The sequence below is a fragment of the Dipodomys merriami genome, unplaced genomic scaffold (genome assembly GCF_024711535.1).
Source record: "Dipodomys merriami isolate MVZ:Mamm:240054 unplaced genomic scaffold, mDipMer1.0.p SCAF_6, whole genome shotgun sequence".
Lineage (NCBI taxonomy): Eukaryota > Metazoa > Chordata > Mammalia > Rodentia > Heteromyidae > Dipodomys > Dipodomys merriami.
In genome coordinates this window covers 56,073,638-56,101,245 of record NW_027206179.1, presented here as the reverse complement: position 1 = coordinate 56,101,245, position 27,608 = coordinate 56,073,638, and the positions used below count along the sequence as shown (strand labels likewise).

Sequence of the window (27,608 nt, the reverse complement as noted above, 5' to 3'; positions counted from 1 at the left end):
AGATGAGGCCATTCTAAAGAAGGTATGTTTATGGATTTAAAGAATGTCTTAAAGGAAAAGCAGGGAAGTTCAGTCCTAATTAACTAAAACTAATTTTATTTTTTAGAAAACAAAATGTTGCTTATAGGAAGTTAGTTCAACCAGGTATCTTTTTTCTTCATTTTTGTTACTAGAAAAATTGCAAAACTAGTACAGCAAAATATGCCCGCTTATACGATTAAGGAATGTCATCATTTTTCATAATTAATTCAGATTTTTCTTTTTATACTGGGATTTGAGCCCAGCTACTCATACTAGCTAAGCATGAGCTCCACTACTGAGCTAGACCACCAATATGCAAATCTGTTACAGTTATCAAAGATTACACATACAATGCTAGATTCCAACCAGTGTCTTTCAACCACAATAGTACCCAAGAGTAACAATGATCATAATACTGTGTGTGTGTATGTGTGTGTGTGTACCCATATGCACATGAGCCCCCTCCCCCTCTGCAGCCACACACACACACACACACACACACACACATATACACACATGTTCATATATTTCAACTTGTTTTCCTTAAAGAATATCAGCATTGTACTTTGGAGATCTGATCACTTGAAATCATTTACATAAGTTTTAATTATCTGTCCCCCTACTGATGAACATGGATCTTTCTTTTTGTTTTTGAAATATAAATAAGGTTACATCAAAAAACGTGCCTGTAAATATATCTGACTATATGTACAGAAACTCTGAAGGGTATATACTTAAGGGTAGAAGAGCTGGGTTGTACTGGTTGAACAATTTTGTATTTACCAGATATTACAAAACCTCTCCAAAGTGATAGAACCAACTTGTGTTTCCACCAGCTGTATCTGAGAACAATTCTTTTCTCAAGCAGAATTTCTTCACTTTCTTCCAGTCTTACAGAATCCCATTGGTTTTTCCAATTTCTATGTCCCTGAGCCCTAGTAAAATTATTTACTGAACAAGTCATAGAACAAGTCTGACACTTGCATATTTATGTAAGTGTCCAATTTCTCCATTTATGGTTTAATGAAAGTTTTATTTTGTGCTTCAGAGCAAGAACATATATATATATATATATATATATATATATATATATATATATATGTTCAAACCTTAGAATTTGCATTGTAACTTTGTAAAAATTCTCACTAAATTCTTCTAGCCTCCTCTATCATGTTCTGAAAGTTGTACAATGAAAACCTGCTATAATTATAAATTAATAAAAGTTTTCCACTAAGCCAGGCACAGGTGACTAATACCTATAATCAATCCTAGCTGCTCAGGAGGCTGAAATCTGAGGAATGAGATTTGATCACTCTCCTCCTGTCTCCCCTCTCCCCTTGTTTCTCCCCTGTCCCCTGGGTCTCCTATACTTCTTTCCCTCTCTCAGAATTACTAGGGTTTGAACCAGGACCTTGTAATTACCAGGCAGGTACTCTATTATTTGAGTCACAAGTCCATCAAGAGATTACTTGTCTCTTAAAAAAAGGGACATTAAGGTAGTTCAGCCATTAAATAGAAAAATATAAACTATCATCATTTTCATCCTTACGCAATAGGTATTTGAGCATACCAACATGTTTCATTGATTTTTTTTCTCCTCAGCATAACTTCTTGCATCTACAGTCCTTTGAATTTACTTTCATTGTGCACTTAGTAATTTTTCAGTGTGCTCCTTTAAGGAGCTGATACCTCTTCATCTTTGTCTTTTCTTTTTTGGTACTAGAGAGCAAACCCAGGACATTGCACTTGCTAGACAAACACTTAGCCACTGAGCTACATCCCATACCACCTCTTCATCTTTGACACCTAAAAATTCCATACCTCTACCCTCCCCCTTCCATTATGTTATAGTCTGGTTTTCGATGACATTCTCAAGTGTTGATTCATTGTCAATCCTCACATTTAGAGACTAGCAGAAACATGCCTTTGGCTCCACTTGACCACAGTGATGTTTTGTTCCACTTTCATCCTACTGGATTTTTAGCCTAGTTCATTCTTTACGGGCTGGGAAGGTGGCTCAGTGGTAGAGTGTTTGCCTTGCATGCATGAGGCCCTGGGTTCGATTCCTCAGCACCACATAAGCAAAAAAAGAAAGAAAAGAAAAAAGCTGGAAGTGGCGCTGTGGCTCAAGTGGTAGAGTGCTATCCTTGAGCTGAAAAGCTGAGGGACAGCACCCAGGCCCAGAGTTCAGGCCTCACAACTGGACCCCCCCCCCAAAAAAAAGATTCCCCTCCTAGTTCATTCTTTACTTACAGAACATATTAATGACAATGGGAAAAATTTCAACACTACCAAACATAAATGACAGATTACCTTTTATTTTTAATCTATCCTGAGTGCTGATTAAATTAAGTAAAAGTGGTACACTGCCTGTAATCCAAACTACTCTGGAGGCACAGACTGGAAGAATTGAAGTTCAAAGCCAGACCAGCAAAAACCCAGTGAGATTCTATTTCAATAAACAAGCCAGCTGTGGTGGTACAGCTACTTGGATGCATAGGAAGGAGAATCATGGTCTAAGGCTGTACCAGGCAAAACACTAGAGACTTTAATCTTTTAAAAAAATCACTAAATAGAGGGGCTGGGAAGGTGGCTCAGTGGTAGAGCGCTTGCCTTGCAAGCCTGAGGCCCTGGGTTCGATTCCTCAGCACCATATAAGCAAAAAGAAAAAAGCCGGAAGTGGCGCTGTGGCTCAAGTGGTAGAGCGCTAGCCTTGAGCTGAAGAGCTGAGGGACAGCACCCAGGCCCAGAGTTCAGGCCCCACAACCAGACCCAAAAAAAAATTTAAAAAAAAATCACTAAATAGAAAAGGTCTTGCAGCACGGGTCAAGCGGTAGAATACTTGCTTAGTAAGAGCTATGGCCCTAAGTTCAAATCCAAGTAGATATTGCATCACAGAGCTACCAGTAATATAAATATCTCAAGTAGTATCTTTTAAGCTGATGGTGTGTATGTGTGTGTGTGTGTGTGTGTGTGTGAGAGAGAGAGAGAGAGAGAGAGAGAGAGAGAGAAGGAGCTTTATTGTATTTTACTGTATTTTACTGTATTCTATTTGTCTTCAGTGCTAGGGGGTACAGCTCAAGCCCTTGAGAATATTAAGTGACTACTACCCCTTGAACTACATCTCCAGCCAAGAACTAAGTCCCTTTCTGATATTTTTGGGACTATTTCCCATGATGCCCTAGCACAAATGAATGAACTACAATTCCTTTGTATGTGTCTGTATGCATGCATGCATTTCTATATGAATGTCTAGGTAAAAGTCTTGTCCACTAAATCTGTGAAAACTTTTTATCCAGGCAGGGCATGGTGGCACATGTATGAATTCCCAGCAAGGCAGAGGTAGAGAGATCAAGAGTTTGAGATCAGTCTCAGCAAAAGTCAGAGAGTCTCCAGAAAAAAATGAAAAACAAAGGAGTTGAGGGCTTGGCTCAAATGATAGACTACCTGCTTAGCAAATAGGAGGCCCAGAAAATAGAAAAGAGGAGGGAAGGGAAGGGAAAAAACAAGGAAGGTAAGAGGAAGGAAGGAAGGGAGGGAGGGAGGCAGGGAGGGAAGGACGATGGAAGTGAGGAAGGAAGAAAGGAAGGAAGGAAAGAAGGAAGGAAGGAAAGAAAGAAGGACAGGGAGGGAAAGAAAAAGAGAAAGAAAGAAAGAAAGAAAGAAAGAAAGAAAGAAAGAAAGAAAGAAAGAAAGAAAGAAAGAAAGAAAGAAAAGAAAGAAAGAAAAAGAGGGAGAAAGAGAAAGGGAGAAGAAAAGAAAAATAAAGAGAATTGAAAGCCTTTATCCTAATGAAGCCTTTTTTTTCCTTTTCATCCTCCTGAAGTCAACAGGTAGGCTTTATCTAGATCTGAATCTGTGAGCTCTATCATTTCCCTGCTGGAAACCTTGGGCAAATCTCTTGATCTCCTTTAATCCCTGACTTCCTTATCTGTGAAAGAGGATTAATGTAGTACAAACCTCAAAGGATGGCAGCTAGGTTGAGGTTGACACAAGGTGAGTGTTTAAACAAGTAGTGTGGTTTCTAGCTAGTAGGCTGAGAAAGAAACAATGACAGTGGAGCCTCTTCCACTATCCAAGAAGTCAAAGTGTTAGAAAGACAGCAGGAGTTAACCAGATGAGGGGAGGGAGGTATGTCACCCTGCAGAAAAAACTTGGCATGGCCCAAGGAAAGACAATCCAGACAATGGATTACTGAGTAGAATGGGGGCCAACAGGAGGACTGGAAGGCAAACCAGTTACTTCAGTGTCTTATAAACCACCTTCAGGCATTTATGAGCAACCCAAGAGCCAGAAGAAACATTGGAAGCTTGTCAGCAGAAGGATTACCAGGATGCCCCTCTGCCAGATGGGCTACAAGCCTATTTAAATGGTTATTGGGAGAAGTCGAATGGAAGAAGTTGCTGGCAGCTCCTTGCCCTGAGACCACCAGAACCAAGATAGGGGGTGGAGCCTTGAGGTATGCGAGGGAAGAGAGTTGAGCCTGCAAAGTTAGGCTCCAAAAACCAGAAGATCTGAGCTAGAGATAACCTGATGGGGGCTATATTAGCTGGAAGAAAATTTTAGGGGGGGCTGTGTTGTTCTCAGCTCTGTTCCAAAAGAATGTGTCAAAGCCTCTATTCAATTCTAAGTAAACATGGTAGTTAAAGACACAGACTGATTGACTGATGGTCCACATACGCATGAGTAAATAAGATTTGGCTGTAGATAGCAATTACTGCTGTTATTTGGTTCTTTCATCTCAGGAGACACTTGCAATTGTAAACATCTATCTAGAGGCAGGAGGGGAAAAAAAACTTCACTTTTTCCCCAAGGGAACAAACTCAAATTATTTCTCTTTGTGGCAGGTGTATGCTCTGTTTAGCTTTGTCCATAGCCTTCCCTTCTACATTTGTAGGAAGCAAACATGATTATCTCTGTGCTGGAAAGTGTATCTCCAGCTTTTGAAAGTCTCATTAACGTTCACTGAGGGAAAGTAGACACTTCTATACTCACTGATTTGATCTGCACCGTGACTTTGAAGTGTACACCATGAAAGATGGACAATAGATTCCAACTTCCTTCTGGAATTTCATACTTTCTCTAGGCCAGTTGAAAACCTCCTTTGGGCTGCTCGCACCCAGTTTGGATGTATCTTGCCTGCTTTAGACACAGAGGATAACTATGAATATGTACCCTTAGCTAAAGAGAGGGGACCGGGGAAGTTGGCTGCATTCTGGTATTACATAGGTGGAGATGTAGGATTTGTGCCTTCTTTGATCAGAGACTCATATAAACCACCGACCTTCCCCTTGAAGTTTGAATGTCAAAACAGTAAAAGGCACAATGTGTATTTAATGGACTGAGTAGAGGATTCAGTAAGCTTTTCCTAATTTGCTCTAAATTGTAAAAAGACTGTTTCCATAATTGAATGTTTAACAGAAATAAAGTTCCTACAAAGGGGAAAAATAAGTTTACAAAAGAGATTAGAATGTAAACATCATACTCATAAATAACAGCCTTTGACTGTCGCCACCTCGTATTCTTTTCTTCTTTTGGCTTGCTTATTACGTATTAAAATGGTCCGGGAACATCTTGTTTGTTTGTTTGTATATTTGTTTTTATATTTATTTATGTATTTATTCATATGCATTCATTCATTTTTGTATCAAATCTGGTGCTTGAACTCAGGGTCTAGAAACTGTCCATAGCTGCTTTGCTCAGGCTAGTGCTCTACTGTTATGAACCACACCTCCAACTTTTGACTTTTTGCTAGTTAATTGGAGCTAAGAGTCTCATATACTTTTTGGCTGCCTAGGCTGGCTTTGAACCACAGTCCTCAGATCTCATTCAGATCTCAGATCTTAATAGGGGTGAGTTTTATTACAGGTGTGATTCACCAGTCCCCCCCCCACACATCAGGTGATGCCTGTAATTCATCTCACTGCTTGAAGATCTATAACTCATGTACATAAGGTTTTGTCTTAGTTATAACAACTGTAAATCATATTCAAATTTGAGAAATTTTTAAAAGATGCTGAGAAACTGAAATATGTACTCTCACTGGCCTGCTCAATTCCTCTCTGCTGAAAAAATAGGTGTTTTTACCTATTTCATAATACTCATGTCAAAAAAGAAACTAGGTATTTATGGTTTGAAAGCGGTATTATTATTGTTGTGTGTTTTGGCCTTACAGAAACTACTGAATTAGGTTTTAATTTCCTAAGAGTCAATTACTTCAAACAATACAATGATTTGCAATTGATTATTTGCCTCATTTTCTAGTCACCCTCAGGGAAGTACAGAGGGTGAGAAATCATATAGAAATAACTCTGGTTTCTTTGAACAACTAACTTAGTCTAACAAAATGAATACCAAAAACCTGAAATGTGTTTTGTTTCAGGAAGTATAATAAGGGGAAGGGGAGAAGTTGGATGAAGAGAGGAATGGTGGGAAAGTATAATTATCATATTCAATGTAAATATGTGGAAATGGAACCAGGCCACTGGAGGAGAATGGTAGAAGAGGTGACATTGATCAAGATGCATTGTACTCATAAACTGATATGTTAAATTGAAGCTCCTTCGTACACTAAAGTTTTTAATTAAAATTAATTAAAAAGTAAAAAGAACATTTTAAATGTTGAAATCTACTGAAAACTAAAAACTTCTTTTTAAGGAATTAATTGACTTAACCAACTTCTATTAACTGCTGTATTACAATTGAAGAATTTATCGTTCAAACCCTTTTTCTATTTCTATTTCAGCTTCTTCTTTCATTGAAGGGAACAATGTACCATGTAACAATATGATAATACTGATTGATATTCTCTCTCTCCCCTCCCTCTCTTTCCATCTTTCTCTCTGTGTTCATGCATATAAACCATCCCTGTCTGTATATGGTAATTATTATCATTACTCTTCATGACAAATTGGATAAAAAATTCACAGGGTGCTACATGAGGCTTTTCTTCTTGCATAAGCCATGCAGTAAGCCATGAAGTTAAAACCAACAACAACAAAAAACTTGTTCTAGAGCTGAGAGAATGAATTTGAACATACAAGCAAAGCACAGTATTGCCCTGAAGTGTGGCTCCTTTGGTGCTTTTTGATGATACTCATTCACTTGACTTTATTCTATTTAGTTTCTCATAGGGCTCTGTGAGGATTGGAAAGGTGGGGACAGCATTATTAAACAAGTCATTCTACCTCTCTGGATTTCACAGCTTACTTGCTCTCATAACTCAAAAACTTAATTTGTATGTTGATGCAGTTTTCCAGGAATGTCAACAGATTTAGAGAGCTCACTTGTTAGAGACAGGTGATCGAGCTCTGTGATAATTATAAAAGACAAACAAATATGCCTGTTTTGGCCATCTGGTCCAAATGAGAAATTTTTAGGGCTCTCGGTCTTCACCTTTGACCCCCTCCTTAGATGTGGGAATGTGAGGAATGTCCAGGTCTACTTTGCCTGAGGCTGCTGAGATAACATCTCCATCCATAGCCACACACTCAGAGGTTGGGGGGAACCCCATCCAAGTTAAAAGGATGGGAGGCACGTGAAATATGCTGTGGACAGATTTATCACTTGCTCTTGCACCAAAGTATGCAAACAAAATGTCCAAGACTGATTTCCTATTATTCAAGAGTTCAGAGGAGCTAGATGCTTTTAATCATGCCCAGCAGCTGAAGACACAGAGAAAACAAACATTTCCAACTTAGTTGTAATTTAACTTGAAGCAAGAAAATAAAGAATTCATTTTCAACTCGAGTAGTGTGCAGACTGCCTTTGGCTTTTCCAGTGGCTTTGTGAGCCATTGTTGGAGGACTTGGTTTTATTTGGGGGTATGGGTAATTCATTCTGATTCTCTGAGACATGATACTATCTCCTGAATGACTTGTGTTCTAAGGAACAGTGGTGTGAGTGGTAAAATTCTTCTGAATCTTCTAAAACCAAGGACAAACTATTAGCATGTTTCATGACAAAGAGCTATTCACAATATGTGTATGCACTCAGCCAATTTATCTTTTTTAATAAGTGTTTGTAAAATTAGTTCACATTGGGAAAACTTATGAATTCTATTATTTTTACAGTCTCCTGTGAGCTTATCTATATATTAACTTTTTTTGTCAGTCATGGCGCTTAAACTCTGGCCCTGGGCACTGTCCCTCAGTTCTTCAGCTCAAGGCAAGCTCTCTACCATTTGAGCCATAGCACCACTTCCGGTTTTCTGGTGGTTTATTAGAGATAAGAGTCTCTCGGACTTTCCTGCCATGGCTGGCTTTGAACTATGATCCTCAGATCCTGAGATCTAAGTAGCTAGGATTACAGGTGTGAGCCACCGGCACCCAGCTTTTTTTTTTCCCCCCGTCTTGATGCAGCTTGAACTCCTGGCCTAGGCACTGTCCTGAGCTCTTTTGCTCTCTACCACTTTGAGCCCTAGTGCTACTTCCAGTTTTCTGGTGGTTCATTGGAGATAAGAGTTTCATAGACTTTCTTGCAAGCGCTGGCTTTGAACTATCATCCTCAGATCTCAGCCTCCTGAGTAGCTAAGATAATAGCCATGAGCCACCAGCACCTGCCAATAAATTTGTTACAAATTTATCCCATAGTTTTTAATCTATGCTATCTAACTGCTATACTTCTAGCAGCTATGTCAACTAAGCTATTGGTAGGAAATAATTCAAATTCATTATCAACACTGGAGGAAAATACAAAATCACCTAAGTATGTGCCCTGGTTTGGTGACCTAAGTCACATCGTCACCATCCATGAGGACAAATGTTAACCTCTGGGTATAAAGATATTTATTTAATGAAAGCTTAGTTTGTATAGAGGATCTTTCCAACATTATAGGTAGCCAACCATCAGGCCTTGGTGTCCATAAAGTCTTTAAGATTACACCTAAGGACTACAACCTTAGTGATTATAACAGCCCCAAATACCCTGGATTAATCCTGAATCTAATGAACTAGATTACCTAACACAAGTACCAGAATCTCCAGAGTGAAAACTTAGTAAGAGATGATAAAACAAATGCCCAGGCCAACTTGAAATAAATCATTGTAATATATTATAATGTCTTTGAATTTATTTTCCTAGAGAAGGTTTCAGGAGGTTTAGAAGCCTTATAAATCTCATACATGGGAGAGAAACTAATTTTGGTGCCTCAAGATGAACACTTCCCATTAGGCACTTGACCATATGCATTTTTAGTTTTAGTATTGATATTTGGACCTGAAATAAAAGTACAAATTAAAAGAGATGGTACCTGCCTAAGAGAAAACTTATATGACGATTTAAGGTAGAGCTAATTCCTCTAAATTGGATCCACAGTATTTGATGGGGGAAAATAAAAGTAATCACAGTGTTTTCTGTGCCTTTCTTAACAGAACCCATCTTCTACTTTGGTGATGTCCAGTACTCAGTGGACGAGAGCGCAGGCTACGTGGAGGTACAGGTGTGGAGGACGGGCACCGACCTCTCCAGGCCATCTAGCATCACAGTGAGATCCCAGAAAACTGATCCACCCTCTGCCGATGGTGAGCAGGTTCTTACAGCAGCTCTTGAGTGTCTTCAACTTCCAACTCTCAGGACACAACATACCTCTTGGGCAAAACTCTTCACTCTGAAAGCAACCTGGATGGATTTCCCCCCTCCTAATCATTACTATATCATAGATAAATTTGTGTGTGTGTGTGTGTGTGTGTGTGTGTGTGTGTGTGTGTGTGTGTGTGTGTGTGTGTGTGTACCAATATTAAGGCTTGAAATCAGGACCCCTCATTCTCTCTAAGTAGGCTTTTTCTGCTTAAGGCTGGCACTTTACCATCCAAAGCATACTTCTCCTTCTGGCTTTTTGCTGGTTAAATGGAGATGAGTCTCATGGATTGGGCTGAGCTTGCCTCCTGAGTAGCTAGGATTATAGGTGTGAACCACTAACACCAGACAGGTTCTCCACTCTTGTTCATCTGGGTTTTGGTTTTTTTTTGGGGGGTGGGGGTGGGGAGGATTTGGTACTGGGGATTGAACCCAGGATGTTGCGGTTGCTAGGCAAGTGCTTTTCCATTGAGCTACATCTCAGCCCACCGGTTCTCCACTCTTGACTCACCTCACAAGGTTGAATGTAATGATGTATAAGTATGCAGAGTGATCCTGTCGCCCTCACAGAAATCTAATGACAGCTACGTATCATGTATGCATGCATCTTCACTTGTTCCCATAAATACTTCCGAGACAAAATCCTTTCCTACATGTGTTTATACAAGCTGTTCTTGCTAAAGCAGCCTGTCTTTTATTGTTAAATTTGTATTTTAAAAAAAAATGATTACCATGTTTAAGGCAAACATAGGATTCAGTATTTCCTTTTCTTTTTTTTAATTAGCCAACAGTACAAACTGTCCTATACATATCTTCTTATATGTCCCATATATATATATATATATATATATATATATATATATTCACCTTTGTGTGACAAATGTGTGCTTTGTACATATGAACACATTCATTACACACAGTTTGCTTCCAGCCACCAAAAGTAAACAGAAGTAAGGCCATTTTCAAAGCCACCCTTATTTTTTTTTTAGAACCAGCAGCATTCTGTGTCCAATAAACATGTGATCAACCCAATTACTCACTGAAAGTAAAAGAAATAAATGCAAATGAAATTTGAGAGTAGGGAGTTACCAAAATGCAAATAAAGTGGCAAAAAAGCAAAGGATACAAAAAAAATAAGGAGCTACAGACTTCTGTATTTTTGTGCTAGAGCTTTGAACCCAAGGCCTTGTTGTGCTAAGCACCTCTATTCCTAAGCTACACCCCCAAGATTCAAGTCTTTTTTGAAATATATTGAACATAGATATACTTGAGCAGTCACACATGGAGAAGGAAAAGTAGGGATAGAGTCAGACAAGCAAAAAGTATGAAAACAGAAAGAGAAGCAATGATACTGAACTACTTACTGTCCTCCACTCTGGCCTTTTAAGAATATAGAGGCTGAAATTTAAAAGGCTGCTTTATGGATGGGGTACTAGTGGCTCATATCTATTCTCCTAGCTACTCAGGAGGCTGAGATCTGAAAATCATAGTCCAAAGCCAACTTGGGTAAACAATTCTGAAGGACTCATTGCAAACTAATCAACAAAAATCCAGAAGTGGAGATGTGTATGGCTCAAATAGTAGAATGCCAACCATGGGAGAAAAAGCTGAGCAAGATAATGAGACCTTGAGTTCAAATCTCAGTTCTCTCTCTCTAACTCTTTTTTTTGGGGGGGGGGAGTCCGGTCCTGGGGCCTGAACTCTGGGCCTGGGTGCTGTCCCTCAGCTCTTCAGCTCAAGGTTAGTGCTCTACCACTTGAGCCACAGCGCCAGTTCTGGCTTTTTTTCTTTTTGCTTATGTGGTGCTGGGGAATCAAACCCAGGGCCTCAGGCATGCAAGGCAAGCGCTCTACCACTGAGCCACCTTCCCAGCCCCCCCTCTCTCTCTCCATCTCTCTTTCCCTCTCCCTCTCCCTCTCCCTCTCCCTCTCTCTCTCTCTCTCTCTCTCTCTCTCTCTCTCTCTCTCTCTCTCTCTCTCTCTCACACACACACACACACACACACACACACACACACACACACACACACACGAGTTAGTGAGATTCTTTCAACCATGAGACATACACCAAATTTAGAACCTGACCTTAAAGTCATAACCTCATTAACTACATAGATACCAATTGTAGGCATTTCAGTAAATGTTCTTTTCTGTGCTATGGTCATATAATTTATTTCTTGCACTTTAAAAATTTAGTTCCCACCTGGGTAATCCTTTTGCTCTTCTCTATAGCTGGAACTGACTATGTGGGAATCAGCCGTAATCTGGATTTTGCCCCTGGAGTGAACATGCAGAGAGTTCGGATTATTATTGTGGACGACCTTGGACAGCCCGTGCTGGAGGGGGTTGAGAAGTTTGAGCTGGTACTTCGTATGCCTGTGAATGCTGCCCTTGGCGAGCCCAGCAAAGCCACCGTGTACATCAACGACTCTGTCTCTGACTGTGAGTGCTCATTTTACAATCACAAACATCAGGACTTATAAATGTGGCAGTTAGAATGAAAAATCATATCGATTATATTCAATTGCAAAGGCAGCCATTCTGAAGCACCAAGGACTCAATGGCTTAAGGGAAATTATCTCAGGTGCCAATTGCTTACCACTGCAACCCTAATTACTCAGGAGGCTGAGATCTGATGATCCCAGTTTGAAGCCATCCCAGGCAGAAAGGCCATGAGACTCCTTTCTCCAATGAACCACCAAAAATGATGAAAGTGGAGTTGTGTCTCAAGTGATAGAGCACTGACCGTCCTTGTGTGAAAAAGCTAAGGGACAGTACTGCCTCCTTCCCTCCCCCCACCCCCCAAAAAAAAGAAAATTATCTCACAGCTGTTAGCCACAAGTCATACAAGAGTGTTGCTTAGGTTGATCCATTCTGAAGACTGGGTGAGGCTTGATCTAGTAATGATCATCTTGTCCCTACATGTCTTCCTTTCTTCTCTTCCCATATGCCTTTCTGTTCAATTCCCCCTTTATAAAATGAGAACACCAATCACCTTGGGCTGTGGTCCCTCCTAATGCCTTCATTTCAACTTGATTAAAGACGTTAACCTACCAACAAAGTCATATTCTCAGCGTATGAATGTGACAGACCACACTATTCAACCATTACAGGCTCCCCGCCGACCATGCCTTCCTTTCTCCTATCGACTATTTTGATAGACTTAGCCTTTAAAGGGAACCTCTAGTTTTCTCATATTTTAAAGAAAATATGTTATTATCATTGGTCTCCTGATGCTATCTCAAGAATTTCCTCATCTCGCATGCTTGGAGCCAGACAGAGCTCCACGGCCCCTTGAATGTCAATGATCTCTTTTATTTCCTCCACTCTTTCTGTCATTTCCTTCATCAGGTCGCCTCTCAACTTTCCCTAATAAGGTTCCAAGAACACTATCCTTCAACAACCAGCTGCGGAGCATGGGGTAGGGCTATCTGTCCAGTCACCACAAAAGGAACGCTGAGCACTTCTTCATTCATGATCATTCTAACCATGCTTGGAGGAATAGAACATTTTGTCTATGAGATCTGTATTGTGTTGACCCAGCTTAGGTTTTCTAAAATTATTTAGAAGTTCATCCTCAGCTTTCCCTGTTATGGTCTGCAGATGCTTATAATTATGTGCACATATGAAGCATTCTTCATATGAAGGTATTTTGAAATGCTCATGTCTAAACAATACAGGTAGGCAGAAACAGCTTAAGGTCTTCTGGGTTTGGCTGCTTTCTTGCAATTTATTGCATACCTTAATTTCACAAAATACGTAGGAAAAAAAGAGTTCAGAGTTCAGTGATAAGGAAATAAATCAAAACTCTTTTTGTCAGTCGTGGGGGCCTGAACTCTGGGCCTGGGCGCTGTCCCTCAACTCTTCAGCTCAAGGCTAGCGCTCTACCACTTGAGACACAGTGCCACTTCCAGCTTTTTCTACTTATATGGTGCTGAGGAATCAAACCCAGGGCCTCATTCATGCAAGGCAGGCACTCTGCCACTGAACCACCTTCCCAGCCCTCAAAACATTTTTTTTATTATGGATGCTGGTGGTACTGGGGCTTGAACTCAGGGCTTCGCATTCTTGCTTAGCTTCTGTGCTCAAGTCTGGTACTCTCCCACTTACACACCTCCACTTCTGGCTTTTTGCTGGTTAATTGGCAATTTAAAAAAAGTCTCTCACATTTGTTTCTGCTAGCTGGCTTTGAACTTCTCTCCTCAGATCTCAGCCCCTGAGTAGCTAAGATCACGGACAAGAGTCATTCATGCCCAGCAAGACAATAAGTACTCTTGATTTGCTCAAGCTCAAAGGAATAGACTGAGCTCCACTTCTCAGTTCTTTTTTTTTTCCTTCTTCTCTCCACTATCCATTCACCTTTTTCTTAAGGAAATTTCCACTTTGATCCATGAGTTTATTTGATTTGTAGTGCCAAAGATGCAATTCAAAGAAAGAGTGCACACTGGCAGTGAAAAGGATGGGCAGATCGTTGCAGGAATCCACAGGAGCGGGGATGTCCAGTTCACATCTTCCGTGAGATGCTACACCCGGCAGGGCTCTGCACAGGTGATGATGGACTTCGAAGAACGTCCCAACACTGACATCTCTACCATCACATTCCTCCCCGGTAAGTCTGGGCCTGAAGTTTTTAAGTGTCATTTGAGAGAACCAAGTATTTGTTGTGAAGTGTGTATCAGGGTAATATATAATTTCAACAAGCTTATAGCCATGACTTCGGTGTACTAAGAGACAAGTAGTTAATGGTAACAGGTTGAGTGTATGGGCCTGTGCTTTCTCGGTTGACTTATTGGCTCCTAATCTTACATGGTTTATTCAAAACTTAATGGACAAGAATATATCATATTGTACAGCTTTCACAATGCAGGGAATTAAGCTTAATGTTGAATATAATTAAATGAAATTGCTCGCACTATTTTAATATGTACCTTAATTTATGTGATCATTTTGATCTAATAATTGCATTTAGAGGAATATGTTCTAAGAGAAAAAAATCATAAACAGACAGAAAATTTCTCTATGTAAATGTTTATCACAAAGTTATTTATAGTACTGAAACAATGAAAAAAAAGTGGTCAACAACTGAGAATTATTTCTGTAAATATCCATCAGGCAGCATATTTTATAGCCACTATGATTTTTTTTGGGGGGGGGTCCGGTCGTGGGGCCTGAACTCTGGGCCTGGGCGCTGTCCCTCAGCTCTTCAGCTCAAGGCTAGCGCTCTACCACTTGAGCCACAGCACCACTTCCGGCTTTTTTTCTTTTTGCTTATGTGGTGCTGAGGAATCGAACCCAGGGCCTCAGGCATGCAAGGCAAGCGCTCTACCACTGGGCCACCTTCCCAGCCCCCCACTATGATTTTTTTAAATTGGGTCAGTGGCTCATGCCTTTAATCCTAGCTACTTGAGAGGCTGAGATCTGATGATCATGGTTTGAAGGAAAGTATGTGAGTCCATTATCTTCTAATTAACTAGAAAAAACTGGAAGTAGAGCTGTGGTTCACGTGGTAAAGTGCTAGGCTTGAGCAAAAAAGCTCAGGAACAGCACCCAGGCCTAGAATTCAAGCCCAAGGACTGGCACACACACCAAAAATTAAATACAAAAAATAATCGTTAATGAGTTTGGAGACAGTTAAGAGTATAATTTTGGTTCAGTTCATTAGAGCAAGGATCTAATTGTTCTTGGCTCAATTATAAGTAAAAATTTAGTAATAGTAGAAGTTAGTATTATGATCAAATAAAAACTGACCACTCAATACAAATCTAACTTTTCTTTCTGATCTTAAGACCAGAAAATAGGAGAGAACTGTCATTTTTCTCTTTTTTGCTTACTTTCTAAGGATAGAAACAAAAATATTCTACATCTCACTATAGTTAGCAAAGGCAAAAATTTCTACAGAACAGTGGGGGTGACTGTTCAGCAAGTATTTATTGAAGGCTTACTATATGCTGGAAGATCTTTGCATTGATAGAGTAGAGGGAAAGCTACAGCATTACTCCTGTGATGCTTGGACTCGATTGCTGATACATCATCCTCCTTGTCAATGGGATATGACTGTCTTGCTGCCATTACTGTTTGTTCCAGGTGAGACAGAAAAGCCATGCATCCTGGAACTGATGGATGACACAGTCTATGAGGAAGTCGAGGAGTTGCGCCTGGTACTGGGGACTCCACAAAGCAGTTCTCCCTTTGGGGCTGCAGTTGGTGAACAAAATGAAACCCTGATAAGGATCCAAGATGATGCTGACAGTAAGAAGCTGTTTCCTTACATGTCATTACATTGACATGTGAATTGGAAACTGAAATCTATCCCAATTATGGCTGGAGGTGACTCAGAAAAGAATTCCTTTTCTGAGTAGAATTAGAGCAACTGAAAAATAAAAACAATACAAATGAGGGGGAAAAATCTACATTAAAACTGATACAATATAGCTGGGTGACAGTGGCTCCTGCCTGTAATCCTAGCTACTCAGCAGGCTGAGATCTGAGGATCACAGTTCAAAGCCAGCCAGGGCAGAAAAGTCCCCTTGAGAAGCTTATCTCCAATTAACCACTTAAAAACCAGAAGTGGACTGTGGCTTTAAAATGGTAGAACACTAGCCTTGAGCTGAAGAGCTCAGGGACAGTACCCAGGCCCGAGTTTAAGCCCCACAATAGACAAAAAAAAAAACTGATACAATAAAGAGTTTGGGATATAATTCAGGTTACCTAACATGTAAGAGGACTGAATTGAATCCCCAACACTGAAAAATTAGATAGACAGCAGACAGACAGACAGACAGGCAGGCAGACAGATATAGACACTTGCAGATAGATATAGACACTTGCCTACAGATAAAGAGTAGATAGATAGATAGATAGATAGATAGATAGATAGATAGATAGATAGATAGATAGATAGATGGTGATGGATGTATAAATACATTTGTGATTAATAAATAGATGATACATAGATACATGTAGATGTACACATGCATGAATGCATACAAACACATATATCCACATATATACATACATAGTTGATAAATGCTTGTATGACCACAAATACATACATACATGAATCATAGATACATCATAGATACATGCATACAAATATACTCCCATACATACATGATAGATATATACATATTAGATAGGTAGATTAATAGTTAATAGATGAGTGAATGGATGGATAGGTGATAGATAGATAGATAGATAGATAGATAGATAGATAGATAGATAGATAGATAGATAGATAGATAACAAAGGTGATTTGGAAGAGTATGTCTTATACCTAAGTAATAAAACCCAAACTTTTGTACCTTCCCAATCCCCTGTACAAATCTTGAAGTGCAAGTAGTTTGGCAGCAAGAATTTCCTTTCCTCCATCCCCCATCAATGGCCTGAGACATGTAATTTATGCCACAAAAGGACAGCCCAGAGTATATGCCCTATTGACACTGGTTAATTCTCAGGAAGGAGTTGGGCTACATCTGTCAGCTTTTATTTTCATACTCACTTGAGTATAAGGGGGCAGAGAGAAGGCAGGAATGCAACCATCATTACATTCCTCCCCCATGGTAGGAAACAGAAATGGGGGAAATTGTGTTTCTCTGACTAGCAATTTAATTGGTACGTGTTTTCCCCCAACTTTAGAGTCCATTATCAAATTTGGAGAAACCAAATTTAGCGTCACTGAACCTAAAGAATCAAGAGAATCAGTGGTGGTCAGAATTCCTGTGATTCGCCAAGGAGATACTTCCAAAGTTTCCATCGTGAGGGTCCACACCAAAGACGGCTCTGCCACCTCTGGAGAAGACTATCACCCTGTGTCCGAAGGTAGGAGGTGCCCAGGCCTGTCTCCAGCCAGGTCATGCCATATTAAGCACTAGCACTGTGCCCAAGCGCGGGGGTGGGGGGGGGAAGAGGGGAAGGGGGAAAGAAGGGAAGCATTCAATACAATACATATAGATACAATCTTTTAAACTCATCTCCTTAAAAGAAGAAAAGACAACAGAATTAAATTCTAGAATGTTCCTTTTTGACTTATAGGGTATAGGTGTTAAGACTTTGAGGAATTTTCAGTAGATGTACTCCATAGCTTTCTGTTTGAGTGTAACTTCCTATTGACGTTACCTTCACGCAGTGATCAGACTTTATGTAATCACTTTCTTCCAAATGTCCATTCCACTGAAACTGTGGCAAGATGATAATCTATTTGAGGACCCCTGAAATCTGAAATGAAAGCCAGAAAACTTTGTGCTAATAGAAGACTATGAGAGGATTCTGGAAGACCAGCCACAGAGACCCCAAGACCATGCGTCCTCAGGCTGTCTCCTATGGCTGCCTTTCATCTCCTGATGCAAAGGCTGGGATCAGTTTTATTATCTCCTTTTAGGAGCAATTAAGACAAATCAATATTCTGTGTGTGTCTGCCCATCTTTCTGTCTCTCTCCTCTCCTCCATCTGTCTGTCTGTCTCTCTCTGTCTCTCTGTCTCTCTCTCTCTCTTGCTTGTTCTCTCTCTTTCACACACACACACACACACACACACACACACACACACACACACACACACCTGCTGTCAATAAACATAAACTTACCTCCAAAATTAAGCTCATTAATCATTTGGAATACTTGCTCAGAGTAGCAGACATCAGTTGTTACCCATGGTGCACTTCAGCCATTTTACTCACAAACAAAATTTACAAAGTGACTGATAGGAATTAGTGACTGGCTAGCAAACCAAATGAATGAATAGAAAAAGAGTATTTTCTACAAAGGAGCTGTATCTCCTTTGCTTATATGCCAAAACTTGGATAAATTACTATGGAACTTCAGATATGTCCTTAGATATTTTTTCTGTGTGTGAAATAAATCACATGTAATCTAAGAGGGGAGAAAATAAAACTGATTAGCTACTAAATTCTAAAATATAAAGTCAGCCTTTTCTGTAATAAACAGGTTATAAATGACTGAAAAAAATGCAACAGATTTTCATATACTTCCTTTAATTCTTTGGCTAAACAGGAACAATCTTACCACTGTGTAGTAAACTGAGAGATGAAGTCAGATGGAAGTTAAATAATACGAACTCAACTATGTGGCTTTTATCCTATAAATTTCAACATATGGTTTAATAGTGTTTATAATGAAAACTTAAGGGATCTTTTAATTTTTTTGTGGGGGCGGTGGTCAGTCGTGGGGCTTGAACTTTGGTCCTGGGCACTGTCCCTCAGCTCTTCAGCTCAAGCCAAGTGCTCTACCACTTGAGCCACAGCACCACTTCCAGCTTTATCTGCTTATGCGGTGCTGAGGAATTGAACCAGGGCCTCATGCATGCAAGGCAAGCGCTCTACCACTGAGCCACCTTCCCAGCCCTGATTTTTTAATGTTTTCATTTCTCCTTTTGTGGTTTAAGTGGAGGTCAGTCCTAATCAAATTAAACAGAACAAAATTAAACCAAAGTTGAAATTCTTTTATGTTCTAAAAATAAAGTAACAGATTAAGACAAATGTACTTGAGAAAATTGACCATCATCTAGCAAGTGTTTAAAAACAATAATTTAATGGTTAAATATTAGTTAAGTATTTAATATGGTAAATATTTTTTAAAAATTACTTTGTAAACTTCATAGAAGTTTTATTTGTATAACTCAGGGGGTTATAGAGGCTTCTGCTTGCAATAGTAAGACCAGCAATGAAAATGAGAGAGCATGGGAAGTGTAAAAGGGAACAGAGAGGGATGGAAATGTTATTGCTCCACACAGTCTATTCTTTGTTTGTCTCACCACCTGCCTATGACCATGTAAGGCTATATAAAAGACTTCAACAACTTCTGTTTTCCTATGAGTTTCCAGACTTTAAAGTGTAAGAAATGATTTTTTTCTAATGGTACTAAGGTTTGAACTCAGAGCCTCATACATACAACCAAAATACATGTTTGAGATACAATATTGCATTTACAACTCAGCAATTTTATGTACAGCTTTTCTACATACATAGCACAACTACCATGCATATTCAATTCTACCTATAGTCCCATTCACAAGACTAGGGTTCTATTAGAAATTCCTCAGAATTTCTAATAGTATGAGAATTATTGATTGTCCTCTAACTCAGCATATATTTTTTTTTTTTTTGGTTGGACATGGAGCTTGAACTCTGGGCTTGGGTGCTGTCCCTGCGCTCTTGAGCTCAAGGTGAGTGCTCTATCACTTGAGACACAGCACCACTTCTGGTTTTCTGGTGGTTAATTGGAGATAAGAGTCTCATGGGCTTTTCTGCCCAGGCTGGCTTTGAACCATGATCCTCAGATCTCAGCCTCCTCAGTAGCTAGGATTACAGGTGTGAGCCACCGGCTCCCAGCTAGCATATTTTTTAAACTCTAAAAAAAAAAATCAACAAATCAATTTAATAACATAAATAATAAGATAATAAATAATAAGAATTTTTCTTTTAGTAGGAAGATAACGGATAGAAGAATAGTCCAGAATAAGCCCGACAGTAGTGCAATGCCTAATGCCTGTAATCTTACCCAAGAGGCTGAGATCCAAAAGATTGTAGTTCAGGGCCAACCCAAGCAGAAAAGTCCACAAGGCTCCATCTCTAAAATAACCAACAAAAAGCTAGGCTGGAGTTGTAGTTCAAGTGGTAGAGCATCAACCAAGCAAGCAAGCAGGACAAATGGGGAGGCCCTGAGTTCACACTCCAATTGTAGAAAAATATAGAATAGAAAATGTTTCAGTGTGTTATAAGAACAAGTAATATTTCTTAAACTGTGGGTTACCTTTTTGACACATATACACATATATAAATGTACTAGACTGCAATATGGACTCTATTTTCCATTATAGATCCACAGGCCAAATAAAGCTTGACCATAACTTTTGTTCATGTGTAGAAGATTTAAATCTGTGATTTTGCATTTGTAGAAATTGAGTTTAAGGAAGGAGAAACGCAGCATGTTGTTGAAATTGAAGTATTATTTGATGGGGTCAGAGAGATGAGAGAGGCCTTCACTGTACACTTAAAACCCGATGAAAACATGGTAGCAGAGACGCAGGTAAGTAACAGTGTGGTTGGTATAAATTCATGGCCAGCATTCTACTGAGCAATGCCGATGAGAAATCACATCACCTTATATCAAGTGATGAGACTTCACTTGTGATAAGGATGCTCATTATCTCTTTCCTCTCAAAAATAAACTTGATTCTGATTATAACATAATCAGAAATTTTCTCTTTCCTTGACAAATCCTCTTTGTAGAAACTCAAGACCTGGAGTTAAAAAACCCCACATTAGCCTATCACCTTTCAGTCAGTAGTAACTAAACTTAGAATTAATCTCCAGAGAGAAAGCTTTGTCTCAGCATAGAGATGAGACATTGATTCAGTGCCTCAACTCATTAAATTATACATTTTTCACCCACAATACTGTTGGCTAGCCCTCAAAATCCTTAACTGTTTCTTTTGATTTGATTAGAAATTTTTTATTCAGAGCCTCATGTCTAAAATATTACATAAAACTTGTTTTCTATGCTTATTTAATTTGCATTGTGCTACAGATTTCCTTCAAGATAGCCATAATGTTGATCTTTACAGTAAATTTAACTGTTTACATGACAAATCACTTTAGGAACAGGTTGATTTTATGTCTGTGCTTAAGTTTGCTATATTGCTTTTATCATTGGTTTCTCTATTAATAGAAGGTCAAATTGAGGAAATGTTTTCTCTTAGGGTATTTATCCTATTTTATCATTTTAAAATTGAATGACAATATTTCTACTATATTTCCTTTTTAAAGCTATATTTATAATTCAATGAGTATAGGCAGAAAATCTGCAGCAAATGTGTGTGTGTGTGTATGCATACACTCACACATGCACCAATACTGGGGTTTGAACGCAGAGCCTATGTGTTCTCTCTTAGCTTTTTCACTCAAAGCTGGAATTCTACACTTGAGCCACACCCCCACTTTTGGTTTTTTGTTGTTTAATTGGAAGTAAGAGACATTTCAGACTTACCTGAGAGGGTTGGCTTCAAACTACAATCCTCAGATCTCAGCCTTCTGAGCAGCTAGGATTACAGGCGGGAGCCACCAGCTTACTTTTGTAACTTGATCACATAGAAGTCAATCTTTCATTATCATTTTTATGGGGTAATATAGGAAAGTCTCTGGAGTAAAAAAAAAAATCACTAGAATTACTTTTGTTACGAAGGTTCTCTAAAATTAAGCAGAAATCTCTACCTTACAAGGATTTAGTAAATTGCATTTAGTCAAAACCCATACTTTGTATGTTGACTTTCACTTTTCCTGGACAATCACAAAGGGCTACAATTGAGACTACCATGTTCCTTTGCTGTGATGTACACAATCAAATGCATTTTTTTATCTTTACTATTTCAAATTGAGATGAGTTCATGCAATGTAACCTTACCTTTTTTGTTGTTGTTGTTGTGTCATGGGGCTTGAACTCTGGGCCTGGGCGCTGTCCTTGAGCTCTTTAGCTCAAGGCAAGCGCTCTACCGCTTGAGCCATAGTGCCACTTCCAGTTTTCTGTGGTGGTTTATTGGAGATCAGAGTCTCACAGACTTTCCTGCCTGCGCTGGATTTGAACTGTGATCCTCAGATCTCAGCCTCCTGAGTAGCTAGGATTATAGACGTGAGCCACCCGGCTCAATGTAACCTTATCTTAAGTCATAGAGCAGCTATACCTGTGATACCAGTTATCAGATATTGGGAGGTTGTTCAAAAAACAGGGCAGATGGATAGCAAGGAATGTCCTTACCTTGCCCTGCAGGAGGTATTGTGTTTGTGGCTTCCACTTCTGTCTGGTTCTCAACATCTCTCAGCCTGCACTTCAGGCACTGCCTTTTTGCCTTGCCCATTCAAGTTTTGATTTTCATGGGCCTCCACTTTATTAGGACCCACATGATCCCCTGACCTTTTCTCAAGGTGTCTGTCAGCATCCATCTCACTATCAGCCAATGGACTTTTTTTCATACAACGTCTAGTCTACAACTGCAAGACAGATTTGTCTATTGTTGCCACAATTGGAGGAGAAAATAACAATTGGGATCCAAGTTCCACGCAAGCCACTGACCAGCCTTTGTACTGGCTTCCCCAGCCTCAGATGCTTACCTCTAAGATGATACAATATACACGAACAGTGCCAGAGTCACTGACAACCAGCTACAGAAGGCTTGCTACTCTCCAAGGATTCTGGGCATGACAATTTTCATCTCAAAGAGTTCATGAGTTTTGCAAGAACCTTGAGTATTATTCTGCACAGTAGAAGCACTAAAACTCTTAATATTTTATGAGTTGATGATGATTATCTTTCCCTCTAGGTCACCAAAGCCATTGTGTACATTGAAGAAATAAACAACATGGCAGATGTCACTTTTCCTTCTGTCCCTCAAATTGTGTCCTTGCTAACATATGATGACACTTCCAAAGCTAAAGAGGGCACTGGACCTGCGTCTGGCTATCCTGTCATCTGTGTTACGGTGAGTATGGAATTGAGGAAGCACAAGGGAAATTAGATAATTATTTAAAATAATCATAAGCCTTCATTATTCTTTGTCATGATGGAATGAAAGTAGGAAAGTATTAACAGGTTTGAGTTTTGAAGTGAAAAAGAATAACCTTAATTAAATGAAGATTCCATGTTTTACTTTATTCATTTAAAAAATGATTTACTGCCTGGTCAGTAAGTAAATCTTAGAAACTGATTTTTTTTTAAAGTAAGTTTATAGGAACCAGTGGCTCACGCCTGGAAGCCTAGCTACTCAGGAGGCTGAGATCTGAGAATCTCGTAGAAGAGTCCATGAGGCTCTCATCTCCAATTAACCACCAAAAAGTCAGAAGTGGGGCTGTGGCTCAAATGTTAGAGTGCCAGTTTTGAACCAAGAAAGAGCATGAGGCCCTGATTTTAAACTCTAAATAAGGTACTAAATAAATAAATACATACATATATACATGCATACATACATAACACATGCAAAGGAGTTTTCCTTTGCACACAAGGAATTTAAACGTAAAGATGAGAAGAAAGTTACCACTAGCTCTAATATGAGGCAAGATGTGATCATTACCATAAGAATGATTCAAATTAGAAAGCATAGCAGTGGCTCTAAGTATGAAGGGATGTTTGGAATAATCAAGTTGAGTTTCCATAGCTATGATACAATTTAGTTAAGGAGAGATCATTCTAGAAAGAAATGATTGCAACCAAAGCCAAAGCTGGAGAAGTAGCACACATTCATCACATTTTAACTTGTCTTCTCTTGACTAAATCATAAGCAACTTGTGAGCAAATATATCTTGCTTTTTCAATCACAGCAGCCCTAGTGTAACAACCCACCTAGAGGAATTTATGCAAAGTTTACCAAATTAACAAGTCATAAATAGTAACAGATTGTCTAGGCCTCTAAAAGTCTTATTAAGGAACTTGGGCTTTTTGATGGGTAATGGTAAACTCTTCCAGAGAAGAACTGCTCTATTAAAGGGGTGTCATCTGGGACAGTTAGCTGGGCAGTAGTGCATTGCTTGACTGGAAAGAAATTAGATGGAAAGAGTGGCAAGTGGAAAAGAAGAGACTAAAATTTAAAAGTGTTGCTCATGCCTATAATCCTAGCTACTTGGGAGGCTGTGATCTGAGGATCTGAATTTGAAGCCTGCCAGGTAGAAAAATTCAAGAGATTCTTATCTCCAGCAACCAGCAAAAATAGCAGAAATGAAGGGTGGCTCTAAATGGTAGAGTGCCAGTATCAAACAAAAAACCCAAGTGAGAGTATGAGGCCCTGAGTTCAAGCCTCAGTACAGGCACGTGTGCAGGCACATGTGCACCCACAATTACACACACACACACACACACACGCGCGCGCGCGCGCTCGCATTGTGAAAGAATAATCAAGTTCACTGATCACCTGGAGAAGGACGGAAAGAAGGAAGAAGTAAGGAAGGAAGGAAGGAAGAAAGGAAGGAAGGATGGAAGGAAGGAAGGAAGCTAGGAAGCTTTCAGTGGCTGATAGGTATCCATAATGGCGCTGCTGGAATTATCAACCTCATGAGCAAGGTGACACCTTTCATAGGGAAAGAATGATATGAGGGAAAGAAAACACTAATTTAATTTGTGAGTTTGAAGGTTGATATGTTTAAACATTTTACATGTAAACATCCAATTACTGGTTAGAAATGCAATTTAGACTTCATTTAAAAAAAAACTATCACAGCTGGAAATAAAACTAAGAAAATTCAGCCAGGTGCTGATGGCTAACATCTGTAATCCTAGTTACTCAAAAGACTAGGATCTGAGGCTCATGGTTTGAAGCCAGCTCAGTCAGGAAAGTCCATGAGACTCTTATCTCTAAAAAGCCAAAAGTGAAGCTGTGGCTCAAGAGGTAGAGTGCTAGCCTTCAAAAACCAAAAACAAAACCTCAGGGACAACACCCAGACCCTGAGTTCAAGCCCTAGACTGGCACACACACACACACACACACACACACACACACACACACACACACACACACACACACACACACACACAGGAAGTTGCATGAGTAACCTGAGGCACCGGTGAAGACATTGGGATTGAGAGGGTTTGGGAAGAAATAATATCCTCACTGTTCTGTACTGTGGTTCTAACATAGGTTTTTGTTTCCCATAGGCTTGTAACCCCAAATATTCTGACTATGACAAAACAGGGTCTATTTGTGCAAGCGAGAACATCAATGACACGTTGACCCGCTACCGATGGCTGATCAGTGCTCCAGCTGGCCCTGACGGTGTGACCAGCCCCATGAGAGAGGTGGACTTCGACACTTTTTTTACATCCTCCAAGATTATCACCTTAGACTCCATATACTTCCAGCCTGGATCTCGAGTGCAGTGTGCGGCTCGAGCTGTGAACATGGATGGCAATGAAGGCTTGGAGCTGATGAGCCCAATTATAACCATTGGCAGAGAAGAAGGTAAACCGTTGTGTTGCCAGCTTCGCATAAAGATGGCTGGAATGCTGCAGAATATCACAATGTCTGTTCCTCCAGACGGCTGCTGTTCTGTAACGCTCCACATTCCAATATGAAAATCCATCTTTACTATAACATCCCTTAGAAACGCAGTTATTCGGTCCACATGTTTTGAGCACCTATGATATGTGTGATGGAGGGCATTATCCTGGCAAGAGGAAGAAGGGAAGTTCCCTATCGTCAAGGAGTCCTTAGAGAGGTTGAGGGATACACACAGATGTCAGTCTGGATAAAGTGCTGAAATGCAAAGTTAGAAGTGATTGCTTCTGGAAATGGAGGTGAAGCTCAAGTGATAGAGTGCCCATTTTGAGTAAAAAGGCCAAGGGAGAGCATGAGGTCTTGAGTTCAAGCCCCAGGACTGGCACCAACAATGAAAAATTTGTGAGTCCAGATAGGTTCAACATAAAGCTGAAGCTTCAAACATAAGCAATGACCGCAGCATGAAAAAAAAAGTGGGGGCTGGGAAGGTGGCTCAGTGGTAGAGCGCTTGCCTCGCATGCATGAGGCCCTGGGTTCTATTCCTCAGCACCACATAAGCAGAAAAAGCCAGAAGTGGCACTTTGGCTTAAGTGGTAGGGCACTAGCCTTGAGCTGAAGAGCTGAGGGGACAGCACCCAGGCCCAGAGTTCAGGCCCCACGACCAACAAAAAAAAAAAGGTGGAATATTTTGCAAGTGTCTAGTAGAGAAATGGAAAAGCTTGTGAGAGGAAAAGGGAGGGTTAGAGATAAAGCAGGATGAGATGTGAGCGTCGGGTATGCACAGGAGCTCAGCTAGATGCTGGATGAGAAGTCTGCTGGTCTGGGACAGCAGGGAAGGAAGTCTAGGTATGTGTGCCTATGCTCTGACCTCACCTGATTTTTGTGATACTAAACCATTCTAAGTACTTTTGTTGTTGGAGGTGGTGGTCATGAGACTTGAACACAGGGCCTGGGTGCTATCCTTGAGCTCTTTTTGCTCAAGGCTAGTGTTCTACCATTTTGAGCCACAGCTCCCCTTCCAGTTTTCTGGTGGTTAATTGGAGATAAATGTCAGACTTTCCTGCCCAGGCTGGCTTCAAACCATGATCCCCAGATCTCAGTCTCCTGAGTAGCTAGGATTGCAGGCATGAGCCATTGGCACCCAGCTTGTCTAAGTACTTTTTAAAGGTTATGCCATAATGGTAAAGCATTTTCCAAGCCTCCGTGAGACACTGGGCAAAATCTCCAGCACCATTTAATAAATAAATCAATAAATATTTTATTTACCAATAAATAATGCTTTATAACTAATCATAAGTGTATTATTCTAGGGCAAATATCAACTTCACTTAATAACTTTGTCCCTAGTGATTTTTTCACCCATTTTCACTCTTTGCTTATACTATGTGTTCAAATAATTTTGTGAGTCTGTTAATAAACTAAAATGACCAGCACATATGAAATCACAGTGACTAACTGGCTTTTCTCAGATCATCTCAAATCTCAGCACTGCAAAGAAGCCACTGAAGAGTATGTGGTGATTTACATTCCTCACCATGTTTTAGTGCCCAGGGAAGGTTAGAGCAAATAGAAAAGTAACAGCACTTATATTAACATACTCCTTAGGTGTTAATCTCTTAATCTTCTTTTAACATAAATGTATTCTTCTCCTCTAGGCCTTTGTCAACCTCGTGTGCCTGGAGTTGTGGGGGCTGAGCCATTCTCAGCTAAGTTGAGATACACAGGCCCTGAAGACTCGGACTTTGCAAACCTGATCAAACTCACTGTCACGATGCCACACATTGACGGTAGGGATCTAGACTGAGCAAGTCAATTGGAAGGGTTTTGGGTTCCTCGTCACCTGATTTATTTCACTCAGCCTCTTCTAAATGTCCAAGCCTAAATAGTGTTGAATTTGTAACATGGACTTCAAGTCTTTTATCTTTCATTTCTGTCAGTATTGAGAAGTCTAACAATGTAATCATTCTTTAAAATTAAGCAAGCTTGGCCAGGTACTGGTGACTGATAGCTTTAACCCTAGCT

The 27,608-nt window shown here is 39.9% G+C and overlaps 1 protein-coding gene across 4 annotated transcripts in view; it reads left to right on the top strand.

Moving 5' to 3' along the window:
* The window catches only part of Frem2 (FRAS1 related extracellular matrix 2), a 168,272-nt gene that overhangs the window by 110,178 nt on the left and 30,486 nt on the right, over positions 1-27,608 (top strand). For all 4 annotated transcript variants that reach the window (XR_011367901.1, XR_011367902.1, XR_011367900.1 and 1 more), the window contains exons 7-15: positions 9,393-9,542; positions 11,829-12,038; positions 14,008-14,205; positions 15,681-15,845; positions 17,232-17,414; positions 20,508-20,638; positions 22,926-23,084; positions 25,247-25,550; positions 27,242-27,373. Coding sequence is in view for 1 of the 4 variants with exons in the window: in XM_070002916.1 (XP_069859017.1) it covers positions 9,393-9,542; positions 11,829-12,038; positions 14,008-14,205; positions 15,681-15,845; positions 17,232-17,414; positions 20,508-20,638; positions 22,926-23,084; positions 25,247-25,550; positions 27,242-27,373 (1,632 nt within the window). In the remaining 3 variants the exon portion in view is untranslated. The remainder of the gene's footprint in view (positions 1-9,392; positions 9,543-11,828; positions 12,039-14,007; positions 14,206-15,680; positions 15,846-17,231; positions 17,415-20,507; positions 20,639-22,925; positions 23,085-25,246; positions 25,551-27,241; positions 27,374-27,608) is intronic.